The sequence below is a fragment of the Lytechinus pictus genome, chromosome 5 (genome assembly GCF_037042905.1).
Source record: "Lytechinus pictus isolate F3 Inbred chromosome 5, Lp3.0, whole genome shotgun sequence".
In the NCBI taxonomy this organism is placed as follows: domain Eukaryota; kingdom Metazoa; phylum Echinodermata; class Echinoidea; order Temnopleuroida; family Toxopneustidae; genus Lytechinus; species Lytechinus pictus.
In genome coordinates this window covers 24,252,393-24,272,422 of record NC_087249.1, presented here as the reverse complement: position 1 = coordinate 24,272,422, position 20,030 = coordinate 24,252,393, and the positions used below count along the sequence as shown (strand labels likewise).

The following is a 20,030-nucleotide window of genomic DNA, read 5'->3' as shown; positions in this document are numbered from 1 at the left end:
GGTATAGTAAGTTCCGGGGACAGGTATTATACCCCGAGTCACCGAGTGACGTCCCTTTTATTAGAATTCAATCATGTTAATGGGGCAAGGTGACAACCACTGATATTTTCTAGATTAATGGTGATTGGTTGAATGAGATGTGTGCCCAATATTTTCAAAGCGTAACATAAATGTGTCAGATATCTATAGGGATAAAACATTCGTTTGTTGATTGGTTTCTTTACAGATAAATGTGATAATTGTGATTCACGAAAATACAGGATAACTGACAGATGTGAACCTCTTAATTTTTAGCCTTTCAAAATAGGCAATCCTATTAATTTTCAATCTTAAGGAATCAATGTCATTGATAAATGATCGAGTCCATTTACAATTGGCGTGATTATTAATGCCGCGGCTGCGGTAAAAATGATGGAGAATTAATCTCCATAGCTTTATTCCAAAAAGTAAAACACACTCACGCGTGAAATATTTCTAGAAAGGGTTTTCTAATAATGGTTTTAATTCCGCTTATTATTTATCATGCTATGTTGAAATAGTTTTCATTACTGATAAAAGGGTCTTTTTCATTTTGTTTTACTTCTAGTTTGCGGGGTTGAATAGTGCCATTATGCTTTTTGGAAAAACGGGGAGTTCCAACACGTGTATCATGTTTATTCAGAGTGAGTGATGTGAAATAATTTATATAGACATTGCTTTCTTGATTTATCAACAATTTCCCCTTTTTACTAATTGCAATATCATATCGCTCACTTATTGCACTTTGCTCCATATATTTGGATACCCCACAATGTAACAAACATTAATGGGATTAATGATTATCTTAAAATCAAATATCAATTAGTAAATATCATTTGGAAAAAATCAGTAATTATACAAATTAAGCACACTGCGAATGAACTGACGAAAGACGCTTACTTTCCCGATGTTTACTTCTTTATAAGGACACGATGATTTCTTGTAGGATTTTGTGTTTTCTTTCAAGTATTTTGGTCATCCTTAATTCAAGAGTAGTCAGTCAGGATGTCAATCAAATTATCCTGAAAGATGGACAGTTTAAGAATATACTTGTAGCAATCCACGAAGGAGTTGAAGAAAACCTTACCATTATCGATAACATCAAGGTTTGTATAATGCATTCAGTTCCAGCATTGGCGGTAGATAATGTTTGAGCTAGTTCAACTCTATTACTGAAATGTATGTAACTATCTCTGTTCTATACCGGCTACTTTTTTATATTATATTCTTTTGGTAGAATTTTTTTTTAATGATTACTAGTAAGCTTTTCGACTGATTTTATATCATTTTCCGTTGTCATGTTATTTCAATACCACCAATGGATCCGGTCATTTGATTTTCCCTGAAATTTCCTGATCAATAAGTGTTGAGTTGACTTAGTTATTATAGTTGACTAGATATAAATTTGAACACTTTATAAATACAACCCACATACATAATTTTACCCAATAGTAAATGATTTTTTTTCCAATATTTTATTTTACAACAAAATCAGCTCATCCACGTAAGAACAAGAAGATGCTTTCTATGGCAAGTTTATCGTAAGGTCATATCTGACGTCTCTGCGACGTCTCAGAGACCATCTAACATAAAAATTTCTTAGGGCTAGCCAAAGAGAGACCTCGGCAGTATTTCAGAGACGTCTCCAGACAAGAAGACAATTACTTTGCCCGACAGTCTTGGGGATGCTGCTGCAAAGTCTCCAAGTTGTCGCTGCGACGTCTTGGAGACCTTTCTTAGTTGCAGCGACGTATCAGAGTTATAACCCGAGATTTCGGAATGACTACTTTGCAGCAATTTTCCCGCGACTGCCGGGCAAAAAATTGTTTCTTTGGTAAGACCGAATAAACTTTGGTGTTGGAGACGTCTCCGCGACTGTAGTCTCTGCGATGTCGCAGAGACGTCTCCTCTGGTGAATTAGTGTGTCTCTTACGAGCCTTTCTGGTCTCTGCGATGTCTCTGAGATGTCTCCGCAGAGACGTCTCAGGAGTCGGAGACCTTGCGAAGAATGGAAAAAAGTTTTCGAAAATCGAGCATGTTTGTCTTTTTGTACGACTCCTTAGAGACTCCGGCCAAATCTGGAGTCGCAAACTAGTGGCGAAGTATAGTAGCCCGGTGAGATACCCCTTCACACAAAACTTTCCAAGGTCAAATGCAGTGGCGTACCTGTAATATTTCGTCAGGGGGGGGGGGGGGCAAGCGACAAAAATGAGCAAGGTGGGGGGGGGGGGGGTAGTAGGCATGGGCGTATAGGCACAAGTTTTCAAGGGGAGGGGGCTGATGATCATTGCCCAAATATCAACTTCACAGTTTTAAATTTTCGAGCGAGCGAACATTTTTTTTCCAATTATTATTTAGCCTTTTTACATGATATGAAACTTGCAGAAATTATACATTCGGTCATCAAATTACCAATACACGAGGATATTTGGGCACCTCTTAGTCCTCGTTGCCCTGCATTTTGCAGCCCCCCATACACGTTTGGATGTGTAGGTCTGGAAGTGGCACTGAAGGTGGGACAGGTTACCCAGTGGGTGCCCAATAACACAGTTGGGATCTTGCTACTACTGATATTTGCTATCGGGCGAATGCACTTTATTGTCGAAATTATTAATTCTTTTTGTATATCATTCCAGAAATGAAAATGTATTGGATCGTGATCGATATATTTCTAATCAAGTGGTAATTGCAATGTTTATATTAAAATACCTTTTTTTTATTCCTCTTTGAATGTGTTTACATTATGTTCCCAATTTTGCTCATTTGGAGACGTTATAAAAGAGGTATTTGACATTGAAATCAGTTGTATTCATGTATTGATTTGCATTTGTTTTATTTCCATAAATTATACACAGTTAAAACAAAAATAAATGCATCCATTCACTCATACAAAAAATAAATATGAACGTGAAAATATATGCGACAGTAACATGATATATCACTAGATATAAGGAAAATCACTCAGTCACTGGCAGGAATGTCAGAAGGTTGAGGGAATTGAAATTGGAAAAGATAGATAGGCGGACGAAGGGATCAGGTACATAGGATAGAAAGGGGGGACGGTAATAACCAGAGGAATGTGTAAGCAGGGGTATAGCTAGGCCTTTACCGACCGATATCAGTACCGATTACTGACGTCCGACGAACAGTACTCATCTATATCCAACCCAGGGGCTGATCCAGGATTTTCAAGGGGGACATTTTGTTTACAAAAATTTGACAAGCCCCACCCCTAAAAAGTCTTCACTTTCAATTGCACGTGCCTAACAATTTACACTAAAATTTTATAAAAATAATAATTGCGAGCGCGAAGCGCGAGCTGAAATTTTCTAAAAATTTAGACCTAAAACAATACATTTTGTGCACTTAACTATGAATAGGATGGATATCTTCCCTAATAAATTATGCAAGCGCGAAGCACGAGCTAAAAGTTTTGATATTCCTAACTGGACACTAGACTTTCTAATCAGTTTTACAAGATGGGTATCTAAAGAGTCGTGCGGGCGCAAAGCGCGAGCTAAAACTTTTGATATTCCAACTTAAGAACTGGATATTCTAAGCACTTTTAGTAACCATGAACAAATTGGTTTCTAACTGAATAATTAATTGATGCGAGCGCGAAGCGCGAGTTGAAATTTTCTAAAAATTTAGACCTAAAACGATACATTTTGTGCACTTAACTATGAATAGGATGGATATCTTCCCTAATAAATTATGCAAGCGCGAAGCACGAGCTAAAAGTTTTGATATTCCTAACTGGACACTAGACTTTCTAATCAGTTTTACAAGATGGGTATCTAAACAGTCGTGCGGGCGCAAAGGGCGAGCTAAAACTTTTGATATTCCGACTTAAGAACTGGAAATTGTAAGCACTTTTAGTAACCATGAACAAATTGGTTTCTAACTAATCAATTGACGCGAGCGCGAAGTGCGAGCTGAAAATTGTTGATATTTCAACCTGAAAACTAGACATTTATCTTAGGTACCCAGTACAACCCAACTAAAAAATTGATGCTAGCACGTAGCTCGAGCAAAATTTTTATTGTTATAATTATATTACCTAAAAGTTATTCTCTACCTTTTATCTGTCCCTGGTCAGCCCAGTCCATGCTCACTATCGGTACAGAGAGCTCTAAAAGTCGCATTGCGTAAAAATCACAATTTACCGATAAAAGTGTACAGTTAAATTGACATTTACCAACAAAGATGGTGGAACTAAAAAAACAAATCAGTTGGAACAGTCCCGTGTGCCTGACAGTTTATCATTTTTTCCGACAGTCTGCAGTCCAGTTTTTGTTTTCCCCTTTCTCTTAACCTCTTTCTTCTTTTTCCCCTTCCCCTTTTTTTCTCTCTTTCCTTTTCCCTCTTTTCTCTTTTCTTTCCCTTTTTTCGCTTCTTTTTGTTGTTGCTTGTGACTCGTCAGGGGGGCAGTCTGCCCCCCTGCCCCCCTTAGGTACGCTAGTGGTCAAATGACTCGTTAACTTCTCTATTCCAGTTGACCCCACCCCGTTCAATAAGTGAGAGTCAAATGACACACTTAATTGAGTCAGATAGCACACTAGGTTAGACGGATGACTTATTAACTTCTATTGTGTGAAACGATACACTTAAAATATCACAATGACGCACCTCAGTGTGTCACACATTATTTGTGTCATATAATTTGACTCACTTTTTGTGTAATTTGACTCACATTAATCATAAGGAGGGTCACTTGGGGCCAAATTATAACTCGCATGTGTCACTTGACCTGTAAAAAATACTCTGCATTAGTAATATATTCTTCTAATTGTTGTTGATATTAATACTAATTTTATTTTAATGGTAATATTATTTATTTTCGCATGTTATATCAAGTCAGATGTAATGAGAAGATTTCACCATAGCAGCACATGTGTGATATATGCGAAGTGAATCTGATATATTTGAGAATTACGATTTTGTTTCTTCTTTTGTTAAAAACAACTCCTAAAAATTGGATAAAGACGGGATATACATTTAAATAGCTTCTGATACGAAAAAACTAAATCTATAGGCTTACAATAACCGACGGAAGTCTTTTTTTTTATTTACCATAGCTAATTTATGATTTTAATTATTCAACATTTCTCTAAACTATAGGCTTGCTTAAAATTTCACTCTGTAATTGGTCTAAAGATATCAATTACCTGGAATTATATCGGTGTATGTTGATCAACCCTTGATATTTTGCATAATGATTCACATTTTTAGAAATGGAAAAATAAAGAATACAAATTAATGTCAAGAAATAAAAACGTTAAGAAAATAAGTATTACAAACACAAAAAGTTTGAAAACTTCTATCGTATCTGTATCCTTTTTTTTGTTACAGAATATGTTTAAAAGTGGCTCGCCTGTTCTCTTCAGTGCAACCGAGTTCAGAGCTTTTTGGAAAGAAATACTCATCCTAGTCCCAAGGTCTTGGACTAGAAAACCGTTCTACGAGATAGCCCAGTCCCAGTCTTACAATCGGGCCAATGTTCGGATACACTTTGGTGACGAGTCTACTGATCCCAAGGTTGTGAACCATTTGAGTTGCGGAAAGGAAGGGAATAATCTGGCAATGACAACGGGATATGTACAGAGTGGCACATGCCACAGTAAGTCTTGAATGCGAGGGAGTGGAGCGAGAGAGTGGTCGAAAATTAGATGGCTCGTCGAACCACATCTTCCTGTTCGAAAAACCAGTCTGTCTATCAATTAAAAATATCTCATATGAATGTGTTTCACATTCTCTGGAAGAGATCTTTCTCAAAAACAGAGGTATTTTCAAACTGGGTTTATTTTAACTTTATCAAGAGACCGATATGAGAGAGTTGGATTTTTAAAGGCTTACTGCATCACATAGATTTTTTTTTAGGAATACCGAAATTCTATATGACAATGATTATGAAAGCTCCTTTGAAAATAACCTCCTGTGTCTCTTGTGTCAATTTGATCATCATGTTTAAGTTATAAGCTGCAATTACAAAAAAAGGAATTATATCAATGTATCAGGCTCCTGACGTGCCACGGTGTCTTTTATTATCTTTCGTCCTCAGAAATGGACATAGTCCGTAATTGGGCCAGATTAAGATGGAGTTTGATGCCTGAGCACTATACTGGTGATGATTCGTCTGAGCCAAATTACATTCATAACGGTAAATGCGAAGGGACAAGATGTTCTCGAGATCTCTCTGGTATACTCGCTGACCGAGATGCAGAGGTTTGTCAAAAAAATCATGAAGGCAAATGCCCCGAGGACTGCACCTTTCAGGATGTTCGTTGCCCAGACGGTTCATGTTCATCGCTACTTTTTGGTTCACATTGTGAAGAAAAGGTAAGGAAGTAGTCGCATTATGTTCTTCGGGGGAACGAAATCTTCATAAGCCTATATTGTGTAAAACAAAAATAAAATAAAACAAACAAACAAAAAGTATGATAAAAAATGTTTTACGAAGCGTCGTGAAATATTTACTTAAATAAACATCATTCACATGTCCCCGACGAAGACGCGAGGTTTACGCCGAAAAATTCGGCTAATACTTGGAAATAAACTTTTGTTGGAACTGAATGCATTACCTCGCAAAGATGTACTATTTGTCTATTTTCTCTCTCTCTCTTTAAAAATCTATCCAGTGTAAAATACATATGTTGCATACTTATTAATTATTCTCTGTTTTTTTTCATTCACTCTATTTTTTTTCTCTGGCAGATAATGAAATTCTGCAACAAAAAGGATCACAACCTTCAAGCCCCCAACCTTCAGAACAAAAAATGTGGAAAAAGCGCATGGGAGGTGTTGTACGACAGTGAAGATTTTCAAAACGAGAATAATCCGTCCATGCCCCCCGGCACCAATACTGAACCATCCTTCAGGATTCTCCAGCCTCCTAGCACGAGACGAGTTGTACTGGTTCTTGATATAAGTGGAAGCATGAATGTAAGTTTGGTATCAAAATTTCATCAAGAAATGTTCATGATTTATGCAATCCCAATGGTCATTTTGCTTTTTTACTGCGAGAAAATTGCAATAGTAAATTGAATAGTAAAACGGTTTTCTTTTAAATGTCATGAAATGACAGAAAGAATACACCCACTATAATCATACAAGACTGGGTTCACCAACATTATTATTTTTCTTTACATGTATGAGCTTGTTGTAAAGTAGGATAGAAATAATAATTTCGTATAATTGTTGATTTCCTTTGCAGCCAGTGTTCTTGCTGAAAGTAAATTGAGCATTGTTACATGTATTTTGTTCTTAAAAAAAAAATCCACTTCAGATTGAAAACCGTTTCAACAAGCTGATACAGGCGGCAACGATCTTTATCATGGACCTTGTACCAGCTGGAAGTGAAGTAGGCCTGGTTTCGTTTCATTCTTACGCTGAATCGCATGCAGATCTTCGGGAGATAAGAGACGGTGATAGTTCAAGAGAAGACCTGGTGAAACTTCTTCCTTCTTCTACTGGCGGGTCCACCTGCATTGGTTGTGGGATAATTGAAGCTATAGACATGCTCGTAGTAAGTAAACAATACTTTTTCAGTCTCAATATCATGGATTGAAACATTCATTCAAATTTATTGATTCAAAATAATATCTTCCATTAAAAATATAATTAATCAACATAAATTCTCCAGAATCATTTGTCATAGAAAAATATATACAGATTTATTTACGGAAGAAGGCGTTTTCCCCCAAAACATAGATTGTGGCGGGATACACAAGCGATACATTTACTATACAGTGCGTCCCACAAAAAAACGAACCGAGATTTATAGATGATTTATCATGCCTTAATCGCAAATACAATAGACAAATGGCCTATCATTGTAAAGCTTAGGGTCTCTTCTTTCAATTGAAATAACTTAGATTCCTCATTCATGCATGAGTGAGCAAACCTAATTTTAAGAAAGGAAACCAAAAAAAGTCACTTGGCGGGTGGTAAAAGAAAATCACATTAAAAAAAGTTCAATATCTGCTCTTTAATTTGATACCTCAATAACAGAAAACGGTCGAAAAATAACAAAGTTTTGTCTATTTGAAATAAGGCTTGAATTCCAATAATTTTATAAAGTGAAGAGGTTTTACAGGATTGCTTTTAGACACTCCGTTTTGTTGACGATCAGCTATGCAGAAAGTCTTTTCTTAACTGTGCGATGGCTTCGGTGGGAAACCGGTAAAAACACGTATGTGTCATGAAATTATGGAAATATAGGCATTGTTTCGAAGAAACATAGCTTTGTTATTTCTTGACCATTTTCTGCGATTTAGCTAACAAATTAAAGAGCAGATGTTGAACTTTTTAGGCATGTGATTTTCTTTTTGGAATTTTGATACCCCCACCAAATGACTTTGTTGCTATCCTTTCTTCAAATTGTTTTTACTCAGTCATGCGTGGATGAAACATCACGTATGTTATGTCAGCTGAAAGAGTACATGCTAAGCTTTACATTGATAGGTCACTTGTCTATTGTATTTGTGATTAAATTATGATAAATCATCGCTAAACCTCGGTTTCGTTTTTGTGGGACGCATTGTACAATAATAAATATATAACGCTATTACAGCGCCCAACATACATTCTTGTCAGATCAGCATTTACCTCATTTTGGCTGAGTATAGGTGCATCGATTGCTGAAATAGATTAAATTGGAAGTTAACCCTGACGAAAAGCTTATTTTAAAAATAGTTTTTGATGTCAGGGTAAACTTTCCATACATAATACACTTGGCACTATTTTCTTAAAGTCAGAGATGGAACCATTGTATTTTTTTCATGTATAGGTTTTTTTTTTATACTACTAGCATGACTAGTAACACATACTACTACTACTGCTATAGGAATACTACTTCCACCTCAAATGATGATGATGCTGATGATAATAATAATAATAATAATGATGATGATGATGAATATGATATGATAATAATAATAATATGTAATAATGATAAAAACAGCAGCAACAAAAAACAACAATAATTTATTAATTAATAACAATATTAGTATTAATAATAATGATATATTGATAACAATGATAACAATAAGCAACTATATAGCACTCAATAATACCACCCAGCTATTAAATTAATTCAACTATTGCTGCCTTGGAGCCTCTATTTCAATCTTCTGCCACTATGTTATAAAGTCGTAAGGAACATGTGAAAGCAACAGTATTTGGACATGCAGATCTTTGTAAAGGATATATTTTCCGATTAATATTTGAAAAGAGAATGAAAACACCGTATGTGACATATTCATTCACTTCTTTCAGTTCGTTTATTTACATTAATTTTCCAACATTTACAATTTTCCGTACATTTTGATATACAGATTAAAGCAAGAAAACATATTTCTATGTACAAAATTTATAATCAATGGTTATCATTTAAATTAAAGTCACGATCGGAAACTATAGTAATCGTATTCCTTTGACATTTTAGAACTTCGGAGGAGGCTCATTTGGCAACTATATTTTCTTACTGAGTGACGGGGAAGAGAACGTTCATCCATACATTGATGATATTCTCCAAGATATCAAAGCGGCTGGTGTCGTGATTGATACCCTCGCCATCGCTCAGCAAGCTGATGATCAGATGGAAGATTTAGCTCTTAACATTACTGGTGGACACCCATTCTTCTGTAATGATCTCAGAAGCAGCGCATGTGTGACTGAGGCTTTACTGTGGACGATCGTTGAAAGACCTCATCTTAACATCGCCCAAACGCCAAACGTGGTAGGCGAAACCAATTGTGATAATAGCTCAGATTATATTCTCCCTATTTTGAAATTGATGTGCTTTATCACAGAAGATCTGATATCGAACTGATACCTCACAAAGCCATTTGGTTTAATTTACCAAGAACCAGAACATGCAGTGTAGCTTCAGAAGCTTCAATTAACGCCACAGCTCTAATCGCTGTTACACTGTTAAACAACTCTCTCAAGATGCTCCTATTTTGAATTCACTGGCTTCCTATCAAAGATGCGATAACTTTTAAGAATTTGTTGCTCGGTTTTCGATGCATTCATAGATTAGCACACCAATACAACCCCCTTCTTATATCAATTATTACCTACAAGAAATGTATCGACGCTCGTCAATAACTGGTTCCCTTGTAATTTCATAAGTTTCGAAGGCTTGAGGAAAGATTCTTACCCCGTGCATGCCCCATTTCGTGGAATAGCCTTCACAAGACATGTTTTTGTAAAAATACTATTTTGTATCTTATTGATTCTTGGGTACTCTACAGAATATTCATGAGTCACATTATGATTACTATCACAAAAAATTAATGTCATATGTATCACTTTTTCTGATATATTCACTTGTAATTTCTGTTCTGGTATATTCATTTTCAACTTGTGCTGCAAAAATGATATACTTTGATCTTATGTACCATTCTGTACACCTATGTTAATAACTATATTAATAGCTTTAAGACATTTCATAAAAATAATTCATGAAATTGTATAATAAGTATTAAATTATAAACTTAGGTAATGATTGACGATTTCGAGGTACCAAGCCAATATGATTCTCCAATAACGACAGTGTTAATCGATGCAGAGGGAGGCAACGACACCATGGTGGCTGTAACATGGCTTGATTTTTTGGATATGAAAGTTATACTTGAAGGACCAAACGGCGAACTTATCGACCGCTTACATTATTCGTACACCGTTGATGATACTACAGGAATAATCACAATCCGAATACCTTTAGCCTCGGTAAGATCAGAACCTGCAAAATTAATTTAATAGTCGAAAAATTACTTTCGAATTAAACAAATAATCTTGAAGAAACGAAACAGGTCGATTTCTGAAGTTGATTTTGGTAAGGCGTAGTAGAGAAGCCAGCAAGGGCTACATCACAGAACACTTATATTCACCTTTTCATCGCCTTTTTGAGATTGATGACATTCCACCTGACATTCAGTTTATAGACTTTCTCTAGATAAGCTTTAGATTGAGTTCACAAACTCTTTTCAATATCATACAAATACCTGCTTAAGCGTAGGTCTGATCGACGGATCCTCTTCACTTTTTGAAGTTTAGATTGCTTTTAGAATTTTGTCGTCTTTGGTATATCCAAAAGTGCTTATGGATTTCTTGAATGTTATGTTTTGGATTTTCTAGCCTGGTAACTGGACCATAAAAATGATCCATCAACAAGTGTCCAATGAAACTGTCGGATTGACTGTAACCACCAAACCAAGACAGAAAGACGCCGAGACAGTGGACGCTCATGTCATCTTGAGCGCAAGGGTTGGTAAACCAATTATAACTTGATTATTGATTGAGTCATTAAGTTTTGACGTATAATAGGAACAATTTTGATCTGAAAACAAACGTTTAAGGAAAGCCTGTTGGAAATGAAACCGATTTTTCATAAATTGGAGAACCAACTTGATAATGTCCAATCGAAAATAAGAGATTGTAGCTGCCTTCACTTTAATTGTAGAATGATTTCAGGGTTACTTGTATATCTTCATCTAGCAATGATCCCCGTCCGTTTTCTTTAAAATTTGTCACCATTCTGTTAGAAGGGTGCTCGGTCTTATAATTCTACTTTCATACCCACCATTTTATTAAAAAAAATTATGATTGCAATGAAACTTTTGATTATCGTATTAAATATTCCTTTCTTTATATTTGTTAATTGATTGCCACTGTGCCTTTAACACGTTCTTTACTGGCGTTCGCTATTTTCCCATCTTAATTTGTATCATAGAGTATAGATTTCACAAAGGATCCTAAGCTTGGGATATATGCAATCGTTAAAAAGGGACACAGTGTCGTTAAGCACGCCGATGTTGAAGCTGTCGTAGAAAATACGTTAGGTTCTATCACGACAACGATTGCCCTAAAGGATCATGGAACAGGTAGATGGAAGTTCTTGCAATTTATGAAACAGATAAATTATAAAAAAGGAAATAAAGGGTTCTAGAATTCTGACAAACAATAAATAATTAACAAAGGCAGTCAATGACTTTATATCAATACACACAGTAGGACAGAAAGTTAAACAAATCTTGATTTCCATTTCCGAAATTTCTGTGCTCCCTAAATTCCCGCCCTTTTCTGGATTGATTTAAAACAATACCGTCGACAGTCATGACAGTTGAACCAGCAATTGTCGGCATGTGCAAGGGAACATTGGCAGCGATCCCGGGGGACTGGGGTGGGTGGGTGACGCGCCCCCTCGATTTTCCAATCTTGTACAGGGCTTTTTCTTTCAAGTGTTGCGTTTTGGTGCTGTGCGCTATTAACTCAATTTTTCGAGAAAGCCCCCTCGCTGTCTCGAAAGGTTGTGTTGTAAACGGAGTGGTGCGTGTAGATTAACATTAATTTGACGTAAACAATCTTTTAAAGTGAAAGAATCAAAATTGAAGTTTCAGGTTGATGATTTAAAAAAAGTTATCTGTATGTAACATTTCCGATCAATCTTTTATGATGAATTAAAGTAATGAAAATAGTGACTGAAAATAATAATAACAATAATAATAATAGTGATAATGATGATAATGATAGTAATAATAATAATGATGATGATGATGATGATAATAATAATAATACTAATAATGATAATAATAATAAATTAACAAACACAATAAAATAGTTTACTTATTTTCCGAAACCTTTCGAGAACCCCACCCCCCGATTGTCGCGAAAGGTTGCGTTAACGCAACTCTCCGTTCTCAACAGGGGGCGGGATTGTGCAATTACTTTACTGTTCTGTTTGTAAATTTACCCTTTTTGTTATTGTGCTGTTGTTCTATCTGTATATATATATATATAATAATAATAATAGTCAGTTCATGTATAGCGCATAAAACATTATAAATAACGTCTATATGCGCTTCCAAAGGACTTGGATATTATTACCCCGGCTGTAGCTCAAGCAGCTAGCTTCCAGCGCTCGGCATTTCAAGGAATAAATTCCTGCCAGGTACCCATTCACCTCACCTGGGTTGAGTGCAGCACAATGTGGATAAATTTCTTGCTGAAGGAAACTACGCCATGGCTGGAATTTGAACCCACGACCCACTGTTTCAAAGTCCGGAGACTAATCCACTGGGCCACAACGCTCCACATATATATGTTTCTTTTATATTAATATTCAGTCAGAATGTATCTATTTTTTAAACATGATTATTATAATTTGTCACATATAATTTCCAGGATCGGATTTCATGGAGGGTGACGGAGTATATTCAGGATTTTTCCTAGACTTCGACGATAATGGCAGATACAGCGTTACTGTGAATGTTCTTGGTACAAGCCCTAAAGTGCCTTATTCGACCAGAAGTAAGAAAAAAGGTTGAATTGAAAGTTTTGAGCCCAAAACATTTATAAATAAATATGCCTTGAGTCCGACTTTTCATGATGCCTGATCAGTGCCCTTCGAAGCACAGTCAAATTTTGAAGAATATTTCAGAGGAGATTTTCGAACCATTTTATTTCATATGCGTGCATCAAAAAATTGTAAGCACTGTCACTGCAAAATATTCGTAGTAATATAAGTTTTATATAAAAAGGTGGTTTAATTTGAAGATTGTGGTACTCGGCGAAAAGTTTGGAAAAGGGTAGAAAAGGGCCGCGGGGTGACAGCATCTTCAACCCTTATTAAAAAACACTGCCCCTCCCCGGCCCTTTCAAAGCCGGTGATTTACCCTTTTTTGCACCCTTTCATATTTATAGTGTGTTGACGATAAAGGCCACCGCACACTTTACGACTGGTCCACGATCCGAGTTTGGAACAAATCGTATTTTGCTCTTTTTCTGAAAATGTGAATGAAAAGACTCTTTTTTTATTTGGGGTTCAAATTAGCTGTAAGAATAATTATGTAACAATTATGGATGATTGCACGCATTTATTTGGAGTAAAGGTCGGATTCGTTTCAATTTGTAGCCAATCGCACGATTGCTTCGACTTTATTACGACGAGATATTCAATTCGCTTTTTTAAATTCTGATAAGGATGATAGCACAGTCACAGATTTTAACATATAAATTGTACGATAATTTAGAACTTTACACAGTTTGAGATGTCCCATGTCTCAATATTATCTCTTGTAAATTCTATATTTTCGTTCGTTTTCACCATCGTTTCATTTGAACCTCACAGAACGACGGGCCGTTACTCCAACTCCACGATCTGATTCATATCCATTCATGAGATCAGCATCAGGTGGGGTGTTCGTTGTGGATAACTTCACCCCAAATGCTCCGGATATCTTATCTCCATCTCGTATCCAAGATCTTGCATATTCTTCATTCTCCTATGAGAATGCATCGGTCGTTCTCACTTGGACGGCTGTGGGAGATGATCTGGACCAAGGAACAGGTAAGGAGGTGCTGCATCAGCCCGAGTTTGCTCAATCTCGAGATTTTAGCCCGATCAGCCCTCTTCACCATTCATCTCGAGATTCAAGAAACCCCGTCTCCACCATCGCAAGAACATGAAGAAGAGCGACTCCTGCTCGAACGAGGCATCGATTCATTATGGTCTGACGCCGTGAATAAATAATCCTGAGTGCGTCTGCACTTGCGAATTAGCGGGATAATCCGTAAAATAGCGCGCTATTTTGCAAATAATCCCAAGTTGACTTGGGATTGCAATCTCGAGATTTAATCCTACGAACTAGCGCGATAATTGCGTCTCCATTACAAATAATCTCGAGATTGTTCAGATCGCGATAATTTGCCGGATCAGAAATAACGCGCTAATTTGTGCTACAGTCACACCATCGAAACCGGCTCCAGGCCGATCAAACTTACTGTTTTACTTCAATTGGCATACCATCGGTCGGTTTGGATTCGATTTCTTTGGTATGTGTGTAGCATTAGGGTCGGCGAGCGGAGAGGGTCATCACCACTGAAAACAACAATTTACCAAGCTGTTGATTGGAATTAGCATCTCAGATACATAATGATGCATATAATCCGTTTGATGCATGGAGCCAGGTTGTCCTATACACAACCTATGGAAGCTGCAGGATCCATTGTTCGACGGTTAACAAGTAAAAAAGTAGTATTTAGTAAAATAAAAAAGTGAACAGAGAATTAATTGATACAGAATATTTCCGGGGATATTTCTAAAATTATGTGAGGGCTTGGTTATAAATACCATTAAGAACGCTGTACGAACGATTTCAAGACGATTTTACGAAAGACATACGAAACAAGCGTTCCGCGCAGATCATTCGTTGACCGTTCGTAAGTTCGCAGCTTGGTCGATGGTCTTTTCTCAGATTTTGTTTTAATTTCGTACGAAACCCCTTGTTCGTAAGGGGTCTTATGGACGTCTTAAGAACGTCATAAGAACTACGCAAGATTTTTAGGGTCGAGAAAGAATTCTTGAAGCTCTAGATTCTTACGATCGAAAAATCGCCTCAATATCTTCATTGAGAGCTCCTGCAAAGTTTGTAAGAACGCATTAAGATTGGAAACTCGTACGGCACTCTTTAACAATTGTTGTCGTTTGTTAATGGCGTTCGCAAGGAACTCGTAAGACGTAGGTACACAATTTAGGCAAAATAGTAAATTCTTCTTACAAATGACTACTTCTTGCAAGTAACGTGAGTTGCACGTACGACCATCTTGAAATCGTAAGATGGCCGTAAGGCTGACGAATGAATAACTCAAATGATTCCTCCGAAAAACCCGTAAGATTTCAAGGGACATTATGAAACCAAAAATAATTTATGTTTCTCAAGGTCTTGGGTCGTTCTTAACCCTATCAAGGCCGGGGGGGGGGGGGCCTCGGAGGCCCCCCCCTCAACGATTTGCGCAATATTTTCGCCGCGCGAAATTTTTTGACCCCGCCGCTCGCTGACTTTTTACTTTCAAGTCTTGCGCAACTTTTGAGACCAGTTTTGTGTCACCCAGGTACGCGATTCCAATTACGCAACTTTATGTAAATGCATGTCAGACCAAAAATTGCTCAAAAACGTGACTTCGTGTACAAAGTCAATGCAATTTGTGTTTTCAACCAAAAATCATAAATGTATTATTTTTTTTAGTTTTGCTGGTCCAAACGTATTTATTTTATGCTGTTTATGATCTCAGAAGAGTCCCCAACAAATTTCATTGAAAAAACAATGAAAAACAAAAGGTCCAAAAACAACGAAATACATAAGAAATTGCAAAAAAAAAAATACATATGAAATTGATCTGACATCGCAATTTTGTTCATGTACACTTGCTAAGAACACCACAAAGAGTGTCCAAACGAAAAATTAGAATATTTGGAGCTTTATTTAGGGAGTTAGAGGGAAAAGTATCATTTTGCATACTAATTACGCATAAATTAGCAAAATCACTTAATAGCAATTCGCTTGAAATAAATTACTATACAATTTTGTAGATTATGTCCCAGACAACCTGCATGCCAATTTTCGGCGCAATCGCGCGGCCAACGGCCGAGATCTCAAGGGGGGGGGGGGGCCTGGGAGCCCCCCCCCCCCCGGCCATATGAACTCCCAAAATACCCCGGCCTAGATAGGGTTAAGACGGCCGTAATAATCTCTGCCCTAAATACCAATCTCTACGAAAGCCATAATTCGTACGAACAGTTTTGTAGATTTGTACGAACGCATCGTTCGTAAACATCTTTGACAAAACCATCAACAAAGCTGCGAACGCTGATTTTGTACGTCCTTCTTAAGAAGTTCATACGAAATGGGTTGATGGTCTAAAAATCGTACGGCCTTCGTATCAGTTCTTAATGGTATTTTTTTCGCTAATCTACTAAATTGTCAGCGTGATCAACATAGTTACAGCGAATTTTTACCTAATTTGTATGGGCAATATTAGCCAGATGTATCCACAGTCAAACATTCATGTATACTGCAGATCAGATTTGTTTGAGGAATTTGTTGGGTTTGTTAAATTTATGATATGGACTAAACACTTGAACTTTCACTTTTGTTTCCAGCATCTGAGTATGAGCTGAGGTATTCCAACGACATCGATTTTCTGAGGTCAAACTTTACTGAAAGTCCACTGGTTATCGAACAACAGATCCTCGATGGAAACCTGTCTTGGATATCTCCCGCTGGTCACTCAGAGATATTGACAATCCTCCTTCCTGTCCTAACGGGCAATCTCAATTATTACTTTTCTATCCGAGCTTTGGATGGAGCAGGCAACAAAGGAGCAATATCCAATATTGTTTCCGTGCCGATCATAGAACCACTTCTTGTTACCCCATCAGTCCCTTTTACGAATTATACTGACAGTACCACTATCACAGCACCGTCCACAGAGAGGACTCCTTCTCAAATGTTTTCTGATATCTCAACTGATGAGCTATCAACGTCCTTACCTGGGAACACTGATTACACGAGCGAGGGTCTTTGGACAACCGATGCAATGACTGGGCCAGCGACAAGCCCGGTTACTAGGAACAAGTCCTTAGTCACGACTGATAACACAACCTCCATTCCTGTTTCGACATATCCTGCAAACTCTTCCGTTTCAGGTACAGTTCAAGTTGAAACTCAGGAACCAAAGACATCAGTTGAACGGAGTACCTTATCCTGGACTACAAACACTAGGACCACAACCGACAATGATTCCTTAAACACGACACAAAAGACCACTTCCACACATAATTATACAGATCTTCCTACCAGAAGTGCACACTCGTCCGTTTCAGGTACAATTCAAGTTGAAACTAGGAAGCCAAAAACATCGCTAGAAAGTGGTACTCAATCTCATTCCGTGTCAACAATGTCTAAGCATCCCATAACTGTCACGACTGATAACACAACCTCCATTCCTGTTTCGACATATCCTGCAAATAGAGGTACATACTCTTCCGTTTCAGGTACAGTTCAAGTTGAAACTCAGGAACCAAAGACATCAGTTGAACGGAGTACCTTATCCTGGACTACAAACACTAGGACCACAACCGACAATGATTCCTTAAACACGACACAAAAGACCACTTCCACACCTAATTCTACAGATCTTCCTACAAGAAGTGCACACTCGTCCGTTTCAGGTACAATTCAAGTTGAAACTAGGAAGCCTAAAACATCGCTAGAAAGTGGTACTCAGTCTCATTCCGTGTCAACAATGTCTAAGCATCCCATAACTGCCAGCACTTCTCTTGCAGATGTATCCTCGACCAATTACCTCTTAAGTACGTCCAATCCTAGTCACACGGAGCCACGAGTGAAAACAGATAGCACCCTATCTTCAACAGAAGGACGTGAAGGGTCGTACCCAACAGATCCAGTCGTTGGAGAAACACCGGACCCGACAGTAGTTGATACAGAAAGCACTTTGCTAACGTCAACGAAAGGATACGAAGTACCAGACACAACCGAACGTCAGGAAACTGACAATCCGGCAGACCATGGCCCCGCCCTCGCCATTAGCATGACCATTATCCTGGTGGCTTTTGGTGGTACCCTTGGTGCAGCATTTGGGGTTGCCTATTATAAGAAGAAACAAGCCAGGATAAGACCCAGAGATGATGCCGCAGACAGCTACCAATCTGAAAATAACAACTCTCTTGAATTCCTGAATAATGATAATTCGTCCGAATATTCCCAAGCATAAAATGTTTGTAATTGCATTCATTTACCTCTTTTCATATTTCGAACAATAATGGTATTTCTAAAAGAAGAAGGAGGAGGAGAAGAAGAAGCAACAGCAGTAGCAGAAGAAGAACGAACGAACAATAAGAAAAAAAGATATAAAAAGGAAGAAAAAGACAAGGAAATGTGTTGTAGCATTAAGTAAGAAATCACAATATTAGGGGAGTAAGAATAAGGGCGACAAAGAAGTGGAATACAATACGGACCATGATTACAGCAATGAAGTTTTTAACTAATATCGTTTTATTTGCTGTAGCCTGATTATTTGCTATAATGTACAGATATATATTCGCAAGTAACTTAAAAAGAGAAAGAAATTTGAAAATCATAACCAAAGAAATCACAATTTTGAAAACAATGTGTATAACTATATCCACTAGTATATTACCCGATAGGGAATAAATAACATAGGGCCTATATTATATTCAATTAATCATTAATAAATAGAGAAAGGAAAGGGAAAGACAATGAGAATATAGATTAAGAAAGATATTAAACGTAATAAATCATATCAACGGCACCACCGGCACGCCGTTGCAATTTAATCTGTAGGCCTACTGACCGCACAGAAACGTTTTTAGCGCTAACAAAGGCCCCGTTACAACCGGTAATGTGGCAGCCATGCCCCATGTTACAACAATGCATTACTTACACATTGAAATAAATATTTTGATTTCACAATCCGAAAGATGTGGCAGGGCTTACTGTTAGCGCTCTGTTAGGCTAACAACGTTTCTCCGCGGTCGGCACTGGACTCTCTTGTTTTGTGCTATTTTACCCAGAAATATTTTGATACACAGACAGTTGTTCGCTTGCTTTTCTTTAAAAATGAAAAGGATTATAACTAATGATATTATAATTTTGAATAAATTGTTGAGTTATTCAACCAATATATTACCCTTCGGGAAATGTCTCTATAGATACATGTTTGTAAAATTCAAAATTATGGGCATCCTTTCAAATATACAACCCATTCTCCGATACTCCAACCGACAAAAGCTATTTGATGCAACGCAATGAATAATCAATTGTAGCAGCATTTATACAATGTATAGCGCCATCTTAATAGTAAATTAAAAAAAAAAAAATTTTGTTCCAAGAAATTTGTCTTACACGAGTAATAGATCTACATCTTGCTGTTGCATCGTAAACACAGGAGAAAACACGTTTTTAAAAAATGGCTGTCCTTTTGACTAAGATTCAAAAGAAATATCGTATCACCTGTTTACAATACAAAGAAATGGGGAAAACATTATTTTTATTCCACTGAGACAAATTAGATATATCCTAAATTTAATTCGTAAAACAACTCAACATCCAGGATATGTAAATGTGTATTTTGAATAAACAATAATAATAATTGTTTTAATGAATAAACGACATTCTGTCCATTTG

General features: G+C 37.1%; 1 protein-coding gene across 1 annotated transcript; it reads left to right on the top strand.

The window, feature by feature from the left end:
* The first annotated feature begins 907 nt into the window (after positions 1-907).
* LOC129261643 (calcium-activated chloride channel regulator 1-like) lies at positions 908-19,208 on the top strand. The gene is made up of 12 exons (XM_064099396.1): positions 908-1,124; positions 5,371-5,638; positions 6,080-6,357; positions 6,733-6,960; positions 7,304-7,543; positions 9,464-9,757; positions 10,522-10,752; positions 11,161-11,289; positions 11,756-11,906; positions 13,207-13,332; positions 14,153-14,371; positions 16,964-19,208. The coding sequence occupies exons 1-12, from the start codon at positions 951-953 to the stop codon at positions 18,595-18,597; spliced, it is 3,972 nt and encodes a 1,323-aa protein (XP_063955466.1). The 5' UTR covers positions 908-950; the 3' UTR covers positions 18,598-19,208.
* The last annotated feature ends 822 nt before the right edge of the window (positions 19,209-20,030 follow it).

Bases quoted from the DNA above. Each gene is read 5' to 3' on its own strand.
- LOC129261643 (XM_064099396.1), top strand. From the start codon at position 951: ATGATTTCTTGTAGGATTTTGTGTTTTCTTTCAAGTATTTTGGTCATC. The intron at 6,961-7,303 runs GTAAGTTTGGTA...AATCCACTTCAG, and splicing joins ATATAAGTGGAAGCATGAAT to ATTGAAAACCGTTTCAACAA. The intron at 9,758-10,521 runs GTAGGCGAAACC...TTATAAACTTAG, and splicing joins TCGCCCAAACGCCAAACGTG to GTAATGATTGACGATTTCGA.